Source organism: Doryrhamphus excisus, linkage group LG8, assembly GCF_037039965.1.
Source record: "Doryrhamphus excisus strain RoL-2023G ecotype Guam linkage group LG8, RoL_Dexc_Guam_v1.1, whole genome shotgun sequence".
In the NCBI taxonomy this organism is placed as follows: domain Eukaryota; kingdom Metazoa; phylum Chordata; class Actinopteri; order Syngnathiformes; family Syngnathidae; genus Doryrhamphus; species Doryrhamphus excisus.
The window spans coordinates 22096123-22114824 of NC_136364.1; the positions used below are offsets into that span (position 1 = coordinate 22096123).

Here is an 18702-nt window from a genome sequence, read left to right on the forward strand (position 1 = left end):
CCTATTTTTCAAAATCAAAGTGATAGATCATTCTGGTGTAATATGTGCATACATGATATATATTTCCCTGCCAGTTCCCCCACACAGCTTGTAAAAACAATGATATATGTTCTCTACGTCCCAGCCAATATATTGCATCTTAGCTGCTGACGCACTTGGAAAAATAACCGCCGTTTCAGGAAGATCAAATCTTCAGGTGGAATAATCCGAGGCTAATTTTGAATACAGTGTACTCACACAAATTTACCGTAATTTCACTTTCTGGAGATTAAAAGGTCTGGAATAGCAGATGTAGTGAAAGTTTAAGTGTGAGCGTCTCAAAGAGCTTTGAAAGTGGTTGGAAAAACTAAAACTCCACGGCAGTCTTCTTTTCACAAAGAGACTCAAGGTTAACTTTTTTTTTTTTTTTTTGATTCCATCATTGTTCATAGCCAAGCTTTTGTAGATGTTAGCAGCTTAAAGCAGCTGGCGCCATCAAGCAGCACTAATTGTAATGGAAAAGTCTGAGTGGTAAAACCTTTTTCGTAAATGTGAAAAACAAATGGACAAAGAAAGGCAACATTTTTCCAAAGCTTAGTAATGTCAAATGATGCATTTACATAAACAGCAGTTGTATTGTTTTTTTGTCTGCAGTTCCAGCCAACATCTACAAGATGTCAGAAGATATGACGGTGAATGAGGGCAGCAATGTCACACTCAGCTGCTTGGCCAGCGGCAGGCCGGACCCGCTAATCACTTGGCGGCTTCTCAACCCCTCAGGTAAAAAAAAAAACAAACAAACAAAAAAACAGCCATTCAGCACTCATCATCGAGTCTGTCATTCTGGATTCTGGCCTACACAAAATCACAGTATTTCATAACGTAGATCAGGGGTCTCAAACATGCGGCCCGCGGGCCAATTGTGGCCCGCAGGACACTAGTTTGAGGCCCCCGCCTTGATATGAAAGTTTAATGTTAAGTTTGATATGGATGCTGTATGGTATCATGTACCCAGAAAAAATTATTACATTTGATTCATGTTCATGTTAAAGGCTAAATAACTGTTAATAGTTATCCTCCCTATCCGTGTGGAAGTGGTAAGTTTTTGGCTATTTAAGTTGAAAGGAAATAACTTGAAGGCTACCGTTTAGGTCGCTAGCTCTCTAGTTTGCGAGTTAGCATGTGTCTCAAGACCTTGCAGTTGCGCAATATGTTGTAAATAAAAAGAGTATAAATGTGACTATAGTCGTGTTTTGTCATGTCTACAGTGCTCTAATAATGCTTTGGTAATTTTAATCTGAAAAAAATAATTTGTCTACCCACCAACTATATGTGGTTTCTTGAGTTTTTATTATTTGCCGTTTTATTGTTATTATTATATTTATTTATTACTGATTTGATTTTCTTTATTCTTGATTTGTTTATTTATTTTTCATCTTATTTTGTGCAGAAAAATAAAAATTAAGATATTTGAGAACAGTGGAATGTTTTATCAGAGCTTTTATTGTAGAAAATTTGAACCAAAGTGAAGTTTTTTTTAATTTTTTGTTTTTAATAAATGCGTTTTTTTGTTTTTGTTTTTTTTTGGAAAACCTGATGCGGCCCAGTCTCACCCAGACCCGAGCTCCAGTGGCCCCCAAGTAAATTGAGTTTGAGACCCCTGCCATAGACACTGCAAAATTATCGAATCAGGTTTTTCCAAGCATATATATACAAAATAGTTGTGCTTGCCCCTTTGGTGTCTGCAATCAACCTGACATTTTTTTTGGAATATGAGAGGAAACTAATAAGCTATGCAAGCATTGAGAAAACATGGACACTCCAAAACGAGAGGTTAGAGTTGAGATTCAAATGCAGAACTACCAGGCAGCTCCCCTGTCAATAATTCCTCATTCTTTATTCCATATTTGAATGAGCAGGCTGGATTCCTGGAAGTCCACTCGGGCGTTGTTGGCTCCACGCTATTTGCAAACACAACAATTGTTGTTACAGTGTTGTTGTTTTGTTGTTACGGTATCTCCCCAGGATCCACGTGTCGAAGCCAGTATGATAGCATGTGGGGGGGTGGGGGGGGGTGCAGAGAGAGATAATGATGTCTGGCAGCCTGGGGTCTCCCCGCAGTGCTCCTTCGCCTGTCTGGGCAATAACAAAAACTTGCTCAGCTAACGAGGTCTTTAAATATAGACGGGTGTCAGATTTGAAGAAACGACATGACGTGGGCTGCCGTGCTCAAAAAGTTCAGACTTTTACAAGTTTTTGTATGTAATACAGCTCCGTCATTCCTAACATCAAAGTACAAAGTACTAGTGTCTTTTTTTTATGGTATCACCTTTTAGTTTTTACAATTCATGATATGTTTTGGTCAAAGTGTTGAAGTATCGGCGTGTGCTCTAGAGAACTAGCAATAATTAGGCTTTTTAGTGCATATAATAGACCCTGTAAAAAGACTTTTTTTTTTCTTTTTAAACAGAACTGGAACAATTGTCACTATTCAAGTAGCATTTTATACGTCACCCTGATTCTGGCACTGACTGTCCAATGCAGGAGTCAGTGACCTTTAGCATCAAAAGAGCCATTTTGCCTCCTTTTCCAGTAAAAAAATAAAAATAAATAGTCTGGAGCCACAAAACTTTGCGCAGTTTAGAAATTTCTTAAAGTTGGAATGTACAACAAAGACTTATTTATACATATTTTACATTTTTTGCATGAGAAGCACAGAGAGGTGATGATGCAACTCCACAATAATGTTTGGTGCAGTTTTAAGATGAAAAGACAGCCACAAGGTGGCAGAAGTGCATTTTATAAGAGCTTGTTCTGCCTCTTTCCCATCTTCCATCTTGGGTCTGTACAGTCAGAACTGGGGACCTGAAAGCTGGCTTTGAGAAAAAATTTAAAAAAAAAACAGCCTTTTATGTGACAACGACCAGGATGTCTACGAATTTGATTCTGAAGACCTTGGGAAGATTACGTTACCTTAAGGATTTCCGCATTTATTATTATTATTATTATTATTATTATTATTATTATTATTATTATTATTATTATTATTATTATTATTATTATTATTATTATTATTATTATTATTATTCATGCACAGTATATTGTTTTCACTGAATTATTATTATTATTATTATTATTCATATATTATTATTAATAATAATATTCATACACTGTATATTGTTTTCACTGAATTATTATTGTTATTATTATCACTATTATCATTATTATTATTGTTATTATTATTATTATTCATACACAGTATCTTGTTTTCACATAATTATTATTATTATTATTCATACATCATTATTATTATTATTAATGATACACTGTATTGTTTTCACGTAATTATTATCATTATTATTATTATTTTTTATACACTGTATATTGTTTTCACGTAATTATTATTATTATTATTCATACATTATTATTATTAATATTCTTACACTGTATATTGTTTTCACTTAATTATTTTTTTCATGCACTGTATATTGTTTTCACTGAATTATTATTGTTATTATTATTACTATTATCATTATTATTATTGTTATTATTATTATTATTATTCATACACAGTATCTTGTTTTCACGTAATTATTATTATTATTATTCATACATCATTATTATTATTAATAATAATACACTGTATTGTTTTCACGTAATTATTATCATTATTATTATTATTTTTCATACACTGTATATTGTTTTCACGTAATTATTATTATTATTATTATTCGTACACTGTATATTGTTTTCATGTTTAAAAAACAATCATTTCCAAGTGTGATGGATTTTCCTTTACCATGACGATGTACCACAATACATTACAATAATGTACAATAATACAACAATGTAACCCTGTTGAATCCTACTTACCAACGGTCAGGTCTAGAAGCAATTAACCGCAATAAATGAGGGATTACTGCATTGTCAAGTGTACCAACCACTTTAGCGCCACTTTAGACTTTGTTGTTCATACAGCTGCTATCGTGCCGGAATCTATCTCTGCTTTTTTAACCACTCAGAATGAATGCTAAAAGGTCAGAGAGAGACTCTCCTGGCTGGTGGTAGAATGGTGCCTCCCTGCCGAGCACAGTAGGGGTCCAGATGGAGCCGCCGGTCAGTTCCTTAGTGGGTACCTCGTAGGCCACCAAAATAGAAGTCAAACACGTTTGAGAATGATATTTCACTGTGGTATTTTCTGGTATTGCACGGCATAGAAAGGAGCCATGCAGAGTGGAGCAAGTGAAAAAAAGCTTTATGATCCTTAGGCAAGTAGAAAAGGAATAAAGGAAAAAAAGAAAAAAAAAAGAGAGTACATGGTGTGGACATGGTTTTTATATGCTAATGGACAGCTATTCTTATCATTAGTTATAGAAACATCTATACCCATTTATGCATCTTAACCTCTCTGGTCATCTAATGCCGCGGGGGACACGACTGAACCTTTGATGGACTCGAGCAAAGACACAACCACACATGTCAGCATCTTGTAAAGAAAGACGTCAGACCAGCAGTCACTTCATCTTCATTCTATGAAAAGCGTCACATAGTTGGAAAACTGTTTGAATCCCTCAACACTTGTTAAGTGTCTATCATCAGTCATGTTTGTTGAGGCCGTGTCCTTGAGCAAGTCGTATGGCAACTCTCGAGCAATTCAACTGACTAAGCTCGGAATCCCTACCGCGGCTACCAAAGACATCTGCAGAGATGTACTGATTTGGACCACAGCCCAAACTATTATGCTCTATGATACAGCTGAATATTGAAGTCATAACCCCTTTAGAATAGCTCTTGGCAGGGCGTGCTTTCAGAGTTTTTGATGCTGAGTGCCCTTGACATCCCTGCTAAACCGGGCCGCAGCGGTGCCGGCCATGTTCCAAGACAGGGCTCAGTAAAAGTCCCCCCTGGATTATCACCTCGTCTTGGAAATCATCTTCTGTGCCGCTCATTTCTTTATAACTCATCTATCAATCATCCTTACATGTCACTCACTTGAGTATTTTGTTGCGTTTGCTCTTTGTCTTCTCTCTGATGAGGACAATGCAGCTACACATGCAGCTCACATACACTTGTATGTGGACGTGGTATGGAGGTGTTCCTCACTGAACTTCCTACTTGCTAACGTATCCTGCTCAAAGTAATCCGATCAAACCTCCCCTGCAGGTCTCCGGCTGTGTCAAACGTGTACAAATAAACAGCATCCATCATTTCTGTAGTGTAAAAGTTCAACTACAGGAGACCGTGCGGGGGCGCCGGGAAAGAAGGGCAAAATAATGTAGTTTCCCGGTGGATACAAGACGGTTGCCAGGTAAGCTGAGAACAGCCTACAGATACACCATGATCGTGGTGACAGCAGTTTGGCTCGCATTTGGATTCATTCCTGATGGATTCATCGATGGGTCTGACTGAGCAATAGATCTCACTCACGTTGCTTAAAGTCACACCACTACACCGACTCAGCACTTTGTATATTTTTTATATATATAATATCCTAAGGCAGACCAGGGTTCGATTCCACTCTCGGGCATCTCTGTGTGGAGTTTGCATGTTCTCCCCGTGCATGCGTTGGTTTTCTCCAGGTACTCTGGTTTCCTCCCACAAAATGTGAGTGTGAATGGTTGTTTGCCTATATGTGCCCTGTGATTGGCTGGCCACCAGTCCAGGGTGTACCCCGCCTCACGCCCGAAGGCAGCTGGGATAGGCTCCAGCATACCTGTGACCCTCGTGAGGAAAAGCAGTAGAAAATGAATGAATGAATGAATATCCTGAGGCTGCAAGCTTGTAGAGTGGTTAGCATGCAGGCCACACAGCTAGGAGACCCGAGTTTGATTCCACCCTGTGTGGAGTTTGCATGTTCTCCCATGCATGAGTGGGTTTTCTCAGTCTACACTGTCTCCATTATTGTACGGCCAGACTTTTAGTCTAGTTTACTGACTTAGTTTCTGTGAAGAATGGGACACCATAGACAGATTAGTTCCTTGAGTTTGCCATAACTTGTAATTTTTGTATTTACTTTTGAATTTATTTCTGTATTTATTGTTTGTATATTTTTTTGTGTGGGGGGGTTGTACTTATTTTTGGATCTCAACCCAACCGCTCGAGACAGATAGCCGCCCCACAGAGTCTGGGTTTTGTCCAAGGTTCCCCAGAGCTTTTTTTTCCTGTGAACTTCATGTGTGTAAAGTGCCATGAGAAAACGACTGTTGTGATTTGACGTTATATAAATAAAGTTGAATTTTCTATATGTGCCCTGTGATTGGCTGGCCACCAGTCCAGGGTGTACCCCGCCTCTCGCCCGAAGACAGCTGGGATAGGCTCCAGCACCCCCCACGCGACCCTCATGAGGAAAAGCGGTCGAAAATGAATGAATGAATGAATATGCTGAGGCTGCACGGTTGGAGAGTGGTTAGCACGCAGGTCACACAGCTAGGAGACCCGAGTTCGATTCCACACTCGAGCATCTCTGTGTGGAGTTTGCATGTTCTCCCCCGTGCATGAGTGGGTTTTCTCCGGGTACTCCGGTTTCCTCCCACATTCCAAAAACATGCTAGGTTAATTAGCCACTCCAAATTGTCCATAGGTATGAATGTGAGTGTGAATGGTTGTTTGTCTATATGTGCCCTGTGATTGGCCGGCGACCAGTCCAGGGTGTAGCCCGCCTCTTGCCCAAAGACAGTTGGGATAGGCTCCAGCATCCCAACGACCCTCGTGATGATAAGCAGTAGAAAATGAATGAACGAATGGAACGAATGAATGAATGAATGAACGAACGAATGAAAGAATGTCCATAGGTATGAATGTGAGTGTGAATGGTTGTTTGTCTATATGTGCCCTGTGATTGGCCGGCCACCAGTCCAGGGTGTACCCCGCCTCTTGCCCAAAGACAGTTGGGATAGGCTCCATCATCCCAACGACCCTCGTGATGATAAGCGGTAGAAAATGAATGAATGACTGAATGAATGAATGAATGAATGAATGAACGAACAAACGAACGAACGAACGAACGAACGAACGAACGAACGAACGAATGAATGTCCATAGGTATGAATGTGAGTGTGAATGGTTGTTTGTCTATATGTGCCCTGTGATTGGCCAGTAACCAGTCCAGGGTGTACCCCGCCTCTCGCCTGAAGACAGCTGGGATAGGCTCCAGCCAAATGAATGAATGAATGATGAAAAGGAGCTGCTGCCTACATCGGCGTAGTTTGACCTTGGTATGAGGATGAAGCGATATTGGCAACATCAAACACAAGGCATAATACATGTAGTATTACACGTATTTATTTCTTAAAGCCTCCATAGTATTATGTCAGCAGTATTATCAGTTAAAATATGACTCACACTGTTGATGTATTTGCAATTCATGGCATTTTTGCTATAAGGGACATGCTCGCAATGATATTATAATTAAGCTTCCAGCGGAGTTTTTATTATCACCACAATGACGAGTGTTTGATGAGGACAGTCAGCAAGTAATTAAGTGATGACCCATCCTTTCAGTCACACTGATAGAAGACCGTGTATGCATTTGATAAAGATACACACATGCACAGTTAAAGTTCCCGAGGGATGTGTATGTTATGGTCGTATACAAACAAATACAGAAAAAAAAGTCTTTCATGCAACCCAACTATCAAGTCAGCTGCTTAACATAAATTAGCATTTGCAAACTAAATGCAGTGTTTCGCACAGTGGAGAAATAATACTGATGAATGATGCATGAGGATATGCAAATGATTATATTTATTTCCCTAACAGAATTGGCCGGTTTGTGTTTCACAGCCTCCACGCTATCACCCCACCCCGCCCCTCTTCCATGCCTGCTTTGACTCCTGGTGGCAAGGCACATGTTCGCTTGCCACCGCCGCTCCTCCTGCGTGTCTTCAGAGTTCACAAATTCATGTGGAAAAACTTGCACGGCAGCCCAAACCTGCCTGTGCCATGCGAATTTAGATCCAGCAGCCACTTAGGAGAAGTGTGCTTCTTCCAGGACCTTTAATTCATCCCTTTTCTTTCAAGCTGCTGATGCTGCCAACTCCCCAAAGCATCCGGCTTTCTGCACGTTAATGTGTTGTAAAAACAACTAAATGCATTGTCTTGCTGGAATTGCTTCATGTCAAACTGCATACCAAATTAAGGAGTGGCGGAAAAATAAATGGAAGCAGACACCCGCATCGAGGTGAAAGACAAGTTTAACATTCCATCTGATTTCTTGTCACCGCGTCGAAATAATGGCAGTCGAGACGAGCTGTCAGAGAGGCTTCATGTTTAAGTGTACGCTGTAAATGTATCCCAACGGGGAAGTACAGTGCATTACGTCGTCCGTCATTCACCTCCATGTTTTGTTCACACACAAGTAATGGTAATGGTAATGGTAATGGTAATGGTAATGGTAATGGTTTTATTTCATTTGAACATGCATCAGATTACAATTGAGTGCATCCCATAATCAGTTCCCAGTTCCACATGTCCAAAAGGAGTAGGAAGAAGCAAAGCTCATTAAATCATACCCCTCCATCTGGTACTTTTACAATCACTAACTGTTACATTTGTTCACTTCCTGCTTTCCATAATACAGTTTAAGGGTTTTTTTGTTTGTTTGTTTTTGTTTTTTTAATAATGTACCTCGTACCGAAGTACGAGGTGATTTGACCATACAATGACATAATGGGTACCATAGTAACTGTCAATATAGTGATATAGTATATAGTGATATATATAGACTCCCCTTTCTCCCACATATATAGTGTTCGGGTGAATTTTTACCCATATATATTAATGTCAAGAAAAGGTAGAAAAAGGGATTTTTTTCAGCAACAGAACTTTAGTATAAACTGAAATCAAAAAGCAGAACAGGTCCAGATCTTGGTTCACATTTGTTCACTTCCTGCTTTCCTAATAAAATTTTATTTTTTTGTTAAATTTAATTTAATTTAATTTAATTTAATTTAATTTAATTTAATTTAATTTAATTTAATTTAATTTAATTTAATTTTAATCACGTACCAAAGTAGGAGGTGATATGACCATACAATGACACAATGGGTACCATAGTAAGTGTCAATATAGTGATATATATAGCACATCATGACTGGTTCAAGACTCTTCATCCTTGTATTTAGCAAATTTATTTTATTTATTAATTTATTTTATTAATTTTTATTAATTTTTTTTTAGTTTTTAAACATTTTTTTAATTTTTTTATTTTTTGTCCCGTGCCAAAGTACTGGGTGATATGAGCATCCAATGCCATAATGGGTACCATAGTAAGTGTCAATATAGTGATATATATAGCACATCATGACTGGTTCAAGACTCTTCATCCTTGTATTTAGCAAACATCAACTGCTTGTATTGTTTCTTGAATTGGCTCATCGTTGTGCATTGTTTGATTTCCTTACTCAATCCATTCCATAGTTTGATTCCACATACTGAAATGCTATGGCTAGCATAACGTAGTCCTAGCATAGAAGTGTTTCAAATGTACTTCTTCCCTGAGATCATATTTCTCCTCTCTTGTAGAGAAGTATTGGTTGACATTTTTAGTTAATTGGTTATTTTTATCCTTATGCATTATTTTAGCTGTTTGAAGATGAACTATATCAGCAAGTTGAAGTATTAGTGATTTTAGAAATAAGGAGTTAGTATGTTCTCTGTAGGCGGCATTATGAATTATCCTTACTGACCTTTTTTGCAGTACATTTAGCGAGTGAAGATTGCTTTTGTAGTTATAGTTTTATAGTTATTACCCCATAAGAGCAATTAAGTCAATAATTGTCAAGTCAATATGGATTGTATTCAAATAGTGTAGAGCGGTGTTCCATCTGGGCTCAGCAGTACGAGAGTCCAGAGCGCTGTCCATCGAGCGAAAAGCCTGACCTGTCAACTGTAGCAACGTACACTCACATGATGTTTAGTCCTTCAGTGTAGTGGACAACTGTATTTTTGAAAGTAAAAACAGAAATAGCCCACCGGGAAAATAATAGCCGGTCGGCCCCCGGTAATGGTCGAAGGTCATGTCCTGTTGTTTATTCTGCGTTGCAACTTTAAACCGAGTCTCCTCACTGAGCAAAAAGTGATTGTTTGTCCTCCAGCCAGATTTAGCAGTATAATATAGATGTCAATCTGTGTAATGGAAGGCTTCATGAAGCTTTTGCAATACGCTCCCTTTAGTCACTGTCTTCAATGTCTGCTGGAAACCTTCAAGGTGTCTTTCTGCCCATTCGTGCATGCTCGCTCCAAACCGTAGCGACATTAAGCCACCGCGTACCTCGCATGCACACATATACGCCACACGCACACGGAATTCCCTTCGGACAGGATTACCTAATCTGTCTTCATTACACTTCATTAAATAGATAATATACACTTCATATGCAGGAAGTTGTATTCTCCTGCGTGTGCCGACAAAGATGTGGCAAATGTTGCATTGTCATTAAATATTTCCTCGGAGAGTCAATCACGTCCATCACGCTTTGATGATATCGCTTTCGCAACACACCGGGTGAAATCATTGACAGTTAAATTGCCCGATTAAACGAAGAACCCAGTTGCTTGCGCACATCTTTCATTTAAATTATCTCCACTGATCTGTTCTTCTTTTTGGGTCCTTGTACCTCATGGTGTGTTCTCTCTCACCCCTATTATCCGGAATTCTGATGAATAGATCGGATTACCATGGCAACACATTGGCAGTCTTAACATTTACGTCTTCATCAATGTCTTTTCTGGTTCTTTGTACGCGGCAAGTTTTAGCTAAGAAACAACATTGGTGACTTATTTGGAAAGTGGGCAAACACTGTCTGATAGCTATTTAGCTGAACGTTACGCTGTATTTCCATCATTTTCTACCGCTTATCCTCACTGGAGCCTATCCCAGCTGTCTTCAGAGTGGTATAGAAAAATGGATGGATGGACAGTGAGTCCATCAAGTTGTGTGTCCCATTATATGGTCATATCACATCATACTTCGGTACGAGGTACATTATTTAAAAAAAACAAAAAAAAAACTTAAACTGTATTATGGAAAGCAGGAAGTGAACAAATGTAACAGTTAGTGATTGTAAAAGTACGAGATGGAGGGGTAGGTTTTAATAAGCTTTGCTTCTTCCTACTCTTTTTGGACATGTAGAACTGGGAACTGATTATGGGATGCACTCAATTGGAATCTGATGCATGTTCAAATGAAATAAAACCATTACCATTACCATTACCATTACCATTACCATTACCATTACCATTACCATATTTGTTGATTTGTGTATGTATGTATGTTAAAAGTTTATATTGAATACTTTGGAACTGTTGGGCCGGATTCAAATCCTTGGCGGGGCGGGCGTGGTCCCGGGGCCGTAGTTTGCACACCCCTGATTTGAAATTTTCAGTTAATTTAGAGCTGTGAAGCTTGCAGTTAATAAAATACAATACAAAGGGGCATATTTGACACAGTCGCAAAAGGTGATTAATCATGATTAATTACTTTGAAAAATAAATTTTAATTGTTATATATATTATATATTATATATTATATATTATATATTATATATTATATATTATATATTATATATTATATATTATATATTATATATTATATATTATATATTATAATATTGATTTAATGAATTTTTCTTTTGAACATGCGACATTACACATCTTTCCAAATGAGATATTTTTGTTCAGCCTATACACGGTCTAATGTCGCTAATGATTACAATTAATGATTCATTAATGATTAAAGTAATGATCAATGTGTAAAAAACCTGCTTTGTCTTCATTTTACAGATGCCATCCTTCATAATGTAAAGCAAAGGATACAGTATTACAGCTTATTGTGCACTTAAATATGAAACATGGGTATTCAGCTATACTATTATTCTCTCTCAACTGCGAAATTTTCCACATGGAAAGAATATTTGAATGCATATCACCAAGGATGAATCAGGGCTCGTCGTGGCTTTTTTCACCCACACCGGCTCTTCACATGAGTAGTGGTTTCTCGCTGGTGGAAGTGGAAAAAACTCATTTATCTAATGTCCTTTTTTTCTCTTTCTGTGCAGCAGAGCCGCTGGAAGGCGAGGAGTACCTGGACATCATCGGAATCATGCGAAACCAAGCAGGTCGTTATGAATGCAAGGCCAGCAATGATGTCGCCACGCCGGACGTGAAATATGTCAACGTGATCGTCAACTGTAAGTACCTACGGATGGGGGTCGGAAGCCCTGATCAGCATTCTTACCTATGTCAGATAAAAGCAACGGAGGGAGGAAAAGGTTGGGATTTGAACAACATAACGTGGGAGGGTCTGATCATGAGTATTGTGTAGAACACTTCAGTCCTGTTCAGATGAATGTAACTCTGATTGGAACTCACTTTGGGGTTTCTTTGCAATAAATCATCATTTTCATTTGCATTTAATGAGACATAGAAGCTTGTTTTGAAAAACCATCATGTCAGGCCCAAAAGTAGTCATTTTTATATTGGTTGGCTGATTATCATAGTGAAATAATTAAAGCAATTTTCTGAGCAAATGGTCTTTCTGATTCAGGTGCTGCTTAACCTTCCTCTTGTGTTAGTTTTAGTTTTCTGGCAGCATCTCTTATGTTCACGGGTCGGTTTTGACCCATGTATTAAATCAGCTATAAAATACACTACAAACAATAAGTTACCATCAAATTTGCTTGGTTACCTTCTTAGACTTCCTCATTAATACTTTTGGTGTGGGCATGTAGGCCTTTATTGGTCACTGTACCCCTCCATTTCAATTTCCAAAAATGGTAAAATGAACCTCAAAAGAATCATACAGTAAAGTCTTGTTATATCGATATCGGTTATATCGAAGTACTGCTTATTACGATACTGTTTTCATTTCCCGGCAAATTTCTAGTCTTTTATGATATAAAATTCCGTTAGTACGATACCCGGTTATTATGATAATCTGGTTACTACGATGCCCTTTTCATCTCCCGCCAGCCAATTTGGTCTGCTTATATCGATACAAAAGCATCTTAAATCAATCTTTGCTTAAGGATTTCAATACCAAAAAAGAACACGGCGAACGGCTGCTTCCAGTCAACTTTATTTTTCACACTTCCACCACCAGAGCGCAGCACACACACCGATTCCCGCACTTCCTGGTTCACAGGTCATGCTCAACCCGCCGCACATAGCTGGCCAAACACATGCCTGCAACAGAAGAACCAACTGACATAGCATACACACCTATTCCAACAAAGACACAAGCGTACAAATACATGTATTTAATTGTGTTGTATTCAGGTATCTTTTTATCGCTTGCAATAATCACTGTTTTTCATATGTACATGCTGGCGTTCGTGGTTTCTCTCGTGTGTATAGATTCTATACACACGAGAGAAACCACGAACGCAGTTGGTTCTTCTGTTGCAGGCATGTGTTTGGCCAGCTATGTGGGGCGGGTTGAGCATGACCTGTGAACCAGGAAGTGCGGGAATCGGTGTGTGTGCTGTGCTCTGGTGGTGGAAGTGTGAAAAATAAAGTTGACTGGAAGCAGCCGTTCGCCGTGTTCTTTTTTGGTATTGAAATCCTTAAGCAAAGATTGATTTAAGCTGCTCGACATTGTTCTATACTATAGAACAATGTCGAGTGCATTATTGCCCACTTTTAATGCAGTTCGGCGCAGGATCGGATATATCGACAGTCTGGTTATATCGATATTTTTTCCGACTCCCGACAATATCGATATAACGAGACTTTACTGTATATTCATGTCAAGAAAAGGTAGAAAAAGTGATTGTTTTCAGCAACAGAACTTTAGTATAAACTGAAATCAAAAAGCAGAACAGGTCCAGATCTTGGTTCACTGTACTTCTTGCCATTCTTTCCATGATCCAAATTGTAAATGTGAAATCAGCCAATCAAATGAGTGAATTCACTTCACATCTATACGGGAAAAGCGCTCAAAATGAGAATCCCCTGAAGCTTACATGATGTCATTGTGTTGGCTAATTGTACACTTATAATATCAGTTTTGGCTCAAAATATTGCTTTATAGTCATATTATTATTATAACCGGGTGGAAACCGACCCTAACAATACAGTGGTCATAATTTCAACCAGACCATTTTAAAATGTAGTAAAAATTATTTTTGGGGTTTTATTTGGTTGAAATAGTTTCCTGACAAAGTCAAAAAGCCTTAATGCAATAAACAAATGTTATGTGATTCTTTTTATGCATTAAAATGTAAAACGGGTTGGTGCCAACCCTAACACAAGAGGAAGGTTAAATGTATATGACAATGCATTCTCTTGCTAGTCTATTGATACTTTTATTCATATTTAACATCATTTACTTTATACGTCTTTTCACCTGTGTCCGCTTTTCAATCCTGTGTATGACAAAGGAACCTGTCATCCGTGACATAGCTTTTCTTTTGTCCGTCTCTCTTTGTCAATCGACTTTTATGTTGGACTTATTTCGGTGAAATATGGTTGTGTGCAGCAAAACTGATTGATCCATCGGTGCTTTTCTCGGAACACATAGCTTATATATCTTACAGAGACACTGGAGCGCCTGAGGGAAATGTGTCCATCATGCAGCCGCAGAAAAAAAGTTTGCTGAAGCTGTTTATGCCTAAAAACACTCACACGCGGTTTATTGCTTGTTTATCTTGACTTGGAAAATTAATTGGCTCATTTGGTTTACGAGAACCGGTAGAGTGTTTAGTATATCCGAATGGAAGAGGCAACAATCTGCATTCTACATACTCACATAATTACATATACATAATACAATGGTATCTCTAGAGTGCAGTTTAAAAAAGCCCGCCTTTGCAGAGATAACGCCAATAAAACTAATTCATTAATTATATTATTCATAACATCCATCCATCTTCCGCTAATCCGAGGTCGGGTTGTGGGCGAAGAAGCCCAAGCAAGGAAGCTCAGAGTTCCCTCTTCCTGGCTACTTTGTCCAAGCATGCCAAGACCAGTTGAGAGACATAGTCTCGCCAATGTGTCCTGAGTCTTCCCCGAGTCAACCAGTTTGATGACTGAAGTCGTCGGACATCCGGACACAGGTTTTAGACACTCCGGTGAAGAGAAGGTGGAGCTGTCAACCGATCACGAACTGGTAGTGACTTGGTACCGTGGATGCCGGTCAGACCTGGTCGGCCCAATTTTGAGGGTCGGCTGGGAACGTCTGGCAGACTCCCTTTTTCTCCCACGTTCCGAGTCAAGTCAAGTTTATTTACTACAGTAAAGTCTCGTTATATCGATATCGGTTAAAACGAATTACTACTTATTACGATACTATTTTCATTTCCCGGCAAATTTCTAGTCTTTTATGATATAATTAGCTCCGTTAGTACGATACACGGTTATTATGATAATCCGGTTACTTGGATGCCCTTTTCATCTCCCGCCAGCCAATTTGGTCTGCTTATATCGATACAAAAGCAGCTTAAATCAATCTTTGCTTAAGGATTTCAATACCAAAAAAGAACATGGCGAACGGCTGCTTCCAGTCAACTTTATTTTTCACACTTCCACCACCAGAGTGCAGCACACACAGCGGAAAACACCCGTCCCTCGCGCCTACCCCTCCGGGTGGCAACACCTTCCCTATCGATAGTTCCGGGGTGAATTATGTCCCGGTAACCGGTAATCACTACAGCGTAAGTTTATTTTTATTTACTGTAGTACAAAATGTATTGTAGTACAAAAGCATGCTAGATACGCAATCCATGAACTCAAGGAGAAAATTACATGCCATATCAAAGATCCGCCCACTTTTAATGCAGTTCGGCGCAGGATCGGATATATGGATAGTCCGGTTATATCGGTATTTTTTCCGAGAATATCGATATAACGAGACTTTACTGTATATAATCCTTAATCACAAAAGAGTCAACCAAGTTTAAAGAACCTCGGGGTCTTGGGATCACTCTCCAGTACTCCTTCTAAGGACGCCGGGGGGGTATTTTGAACTGCAGTTTGTTGTATAAGCGCAAACAATAGTCAGGACCCATCCCCCCCTCTCATTCACCGGGTTAAACTTTAGTGTACAGACCCTGACCCTGAGCACAATTGCCACCCCCGACTGTTGCCTCTTTCTGCTGGCAACACCAGAGTGGAATAAAGTCTAAGTTCCAGAACCCCCGAGGTGAATCCAGCTAATAACGATCTGGAACTTCTCCACCTCACCTACCAGCTCAGCTTCCTTCCCCACCAGACAGGTGACATTCCACCTGCCAAACCCGAGTTTCCGCAGACGCCACCCAGCTCACCCGGCCCCTTTGAGCTCACCACTCATGGGAGGGGGTCCCCATGTTCTCTCTTCGGTCCCCGTGGGTGTAGGCTTGCCCAGCAGATGCTCGTCTGACCCACTCTTTGTCTGGTGCTGGTTCTGGTTCCCAAATATTATTATTATTATTATTATTATTATTATTATTATTATTATTATTATTATTATTATTATTATTATTATTATTATTATTATTATTATTATTATTATTATTATTATTATTATTATATCATTGACTTTTTAAGGTTTGGCAGGTCCATTAGTGTTTTTATTCATGTTTGAATAATGCCGGTGGCAGCAACTCATACAGTGGTTTGTACAGATGAATTAAAAAAATCAATTTTCTCCATTGTATCTCAAATCAAGCGGGGTTTTGAAATATAAAAAATAAAAATATAGTAAACAAAGAACTCTAACTGATGTTATATTGTCCTGTGACTGTGCAGACCCTCCAACAATAAAGAAAACTCAGAGCTCGGAGGCCCAGATTGGCCGCATGGGGACTCTGCTATGTGAAGCCACGGCTGTGCCCACACCGGAATTTGAATGGTACCGGGATGAAAAAAGGTAAATACATTTAAAAATGCATATTTCTGACAATGTCAAAATGTATTTATTTATTCCATGCATCTAGTTTGTACCACTGAGTTGCAGCTGGAGTGAGATATGCAAGTGAAACATACAACACTCACTTTATATCTAGTATACTGTACATCTATTAAATTAAGAGTCACAGGAAGCAAGTCTATTTTTTATTACAAACAACATTACACTCCAAGTTTGGCAAAGTCAAACACACTTAATTATAGCAGCAGTGATTACCCCCATTTATCACACGTGGTCATAAGGCGAGCCAGGGAGGGAGGGGGTGGGGGGGTGTTTATTATGCACTGATCCTCCTCTATCTATCTCCTCTATAGCTTCCTGGGTAGAGAACACTTTCTTCCTCACATAAAGAGATTACAGCAGCCAAAACATTGATGAGAAAAGCCTTCATAAGCTCTTACGGTTTCCATTTGAAGTTTGTACTTTGTGGAGCGTTTACGTTTGAGGTACTAACTCTTACAGTCGTCCTTTGCTACTTTGCACTTTCCGTCAATCACGTTTTTTTTTAATAAATTCATAAATCAAAAAAAATTATGAATTTATTAATAAATAAATAAATAAATAAATAAATCAGGCAGCACGGTGGTCTAGTGGTTAGTGCGCAGACCTCACAGCTAGGAGACCAGGGTTCAATTCCACCCTCGGGCATCTCTGTGTGGAGTTTGCATGTTCTCCCCGTGCATGCGTGGGTTTTCTCCGGATACTCCGGTTTCCTCCCACATTCCAAAAACATGCTAGGTTAATTAGCCACTCCAAATTGTCCATAGGTATGAATGTGAGTGTGAATGGTTGTTTGTCTATATGTGCCCTGTGATTGGCTGGCCACCAGTCCAGGTTGTACCCCGCCCAAAGACAGCTGGGATAGGCTCCAGCACCCTTGCAACTGGTGAGGATAAGCGGTAGAAAATGAAGGAATAATAAATGAATGAGTTCTCCTCCTATTTTGTGTGGAAGTGGTAACTTTTTGGCTTCTTATTTTGTCTTTCCCCACCTTCGGCCAATCATGCTGCTTTGACGACCAGTCCAGGGTGTACCCCGCCTCTCGCCGGAAGACAGCTGGGATAGGCTCCAGCACCGCCATAACCCCCGTCAGGATAAGCGGTAGAAAATGAATGACTTTGCCTTTGAATATGGCATATTATTAGTCAAAAATATGATTATTGAAGCTAATGTTACATGTTTTGTTGCAGAAATGAAGCATTTACAAGCATAAAAATGGCTAAATACAAATACATTCATTCATTTTCTACCGCTTTTTCCTCACGCAGCTGTCTTCGGGCGAGAGGCGGGCCGGACTGGTCGCCAGCCAATCACATGGCACATATAGACAAACAACCATTCACACTCACATTCATACCTATGGACAATTTGGAGTGGCTAATTAACCTAGCATGTTTTTGGAATGCGGGAGGAAACCGGAGTACCCGGAGAAAACCCACACATGCACGGGGAGAACATGCAAACTCCACACAGAGATGGCCGAGGGTGGGAATCGAACCCTGGTCTCCTAGCTGTGAGGTCTGCGCGCTAACCACTAGACCACCGTGCCGCCTACTAAAATACAAATATAAAGTATTCAAAGACATAGTAGTATACTATACTACACTAGTTACTTGGTCCCAGTAATGTTACTGTAATGTTGTATGTAACAACAGGCTTTTATTGCAGGTTTAAATTATCTCACAACATGCACAACAATCCCTACTGCAATCCCTAATAAAGGGCCATAATCCACGGCAAGAGGAAACTCAACTCTGAACCCCTAACGTCACTTCCTGTCCGCCGCTTGCTCTGCTCCGCTTGTGAATAACAAAAAAATTGAAAAATCTATAGCAACA

General features: G+C 39.3%; 1 protein-coding gene across 3 annotated transcripts in view; it reads left to right on the top strand.

Annotated features, from left to right (window-relative positions):
* Window positions 1-18702, top strand: part of lsamp (limbic system associated membrane protein) — a 292224-nt gene that overhangs the window by 262657 nt on the left and 10865 nt on the right. For 2 of the 3 annotated variants that reach the window (XM_058080762.2, XM_058080760.2), the window contains 3 exons: window positions 634-759; window positions 12036-12167; window positions 16705-16825. In XM_058080762.2, coding sequence (XP_057936745.2) covers window positions 634-759; window positions 12036-12167; window positions 16705-16825 — 379 coding nt within the window. The remainder of the gene's footprint in view (window positions 1-633; window positions 760-12035; window positions 12168-16704; window positions 16826-18702) is intronic. The other variant, XM_058080761.2, reaches the window with a different exon arrangement.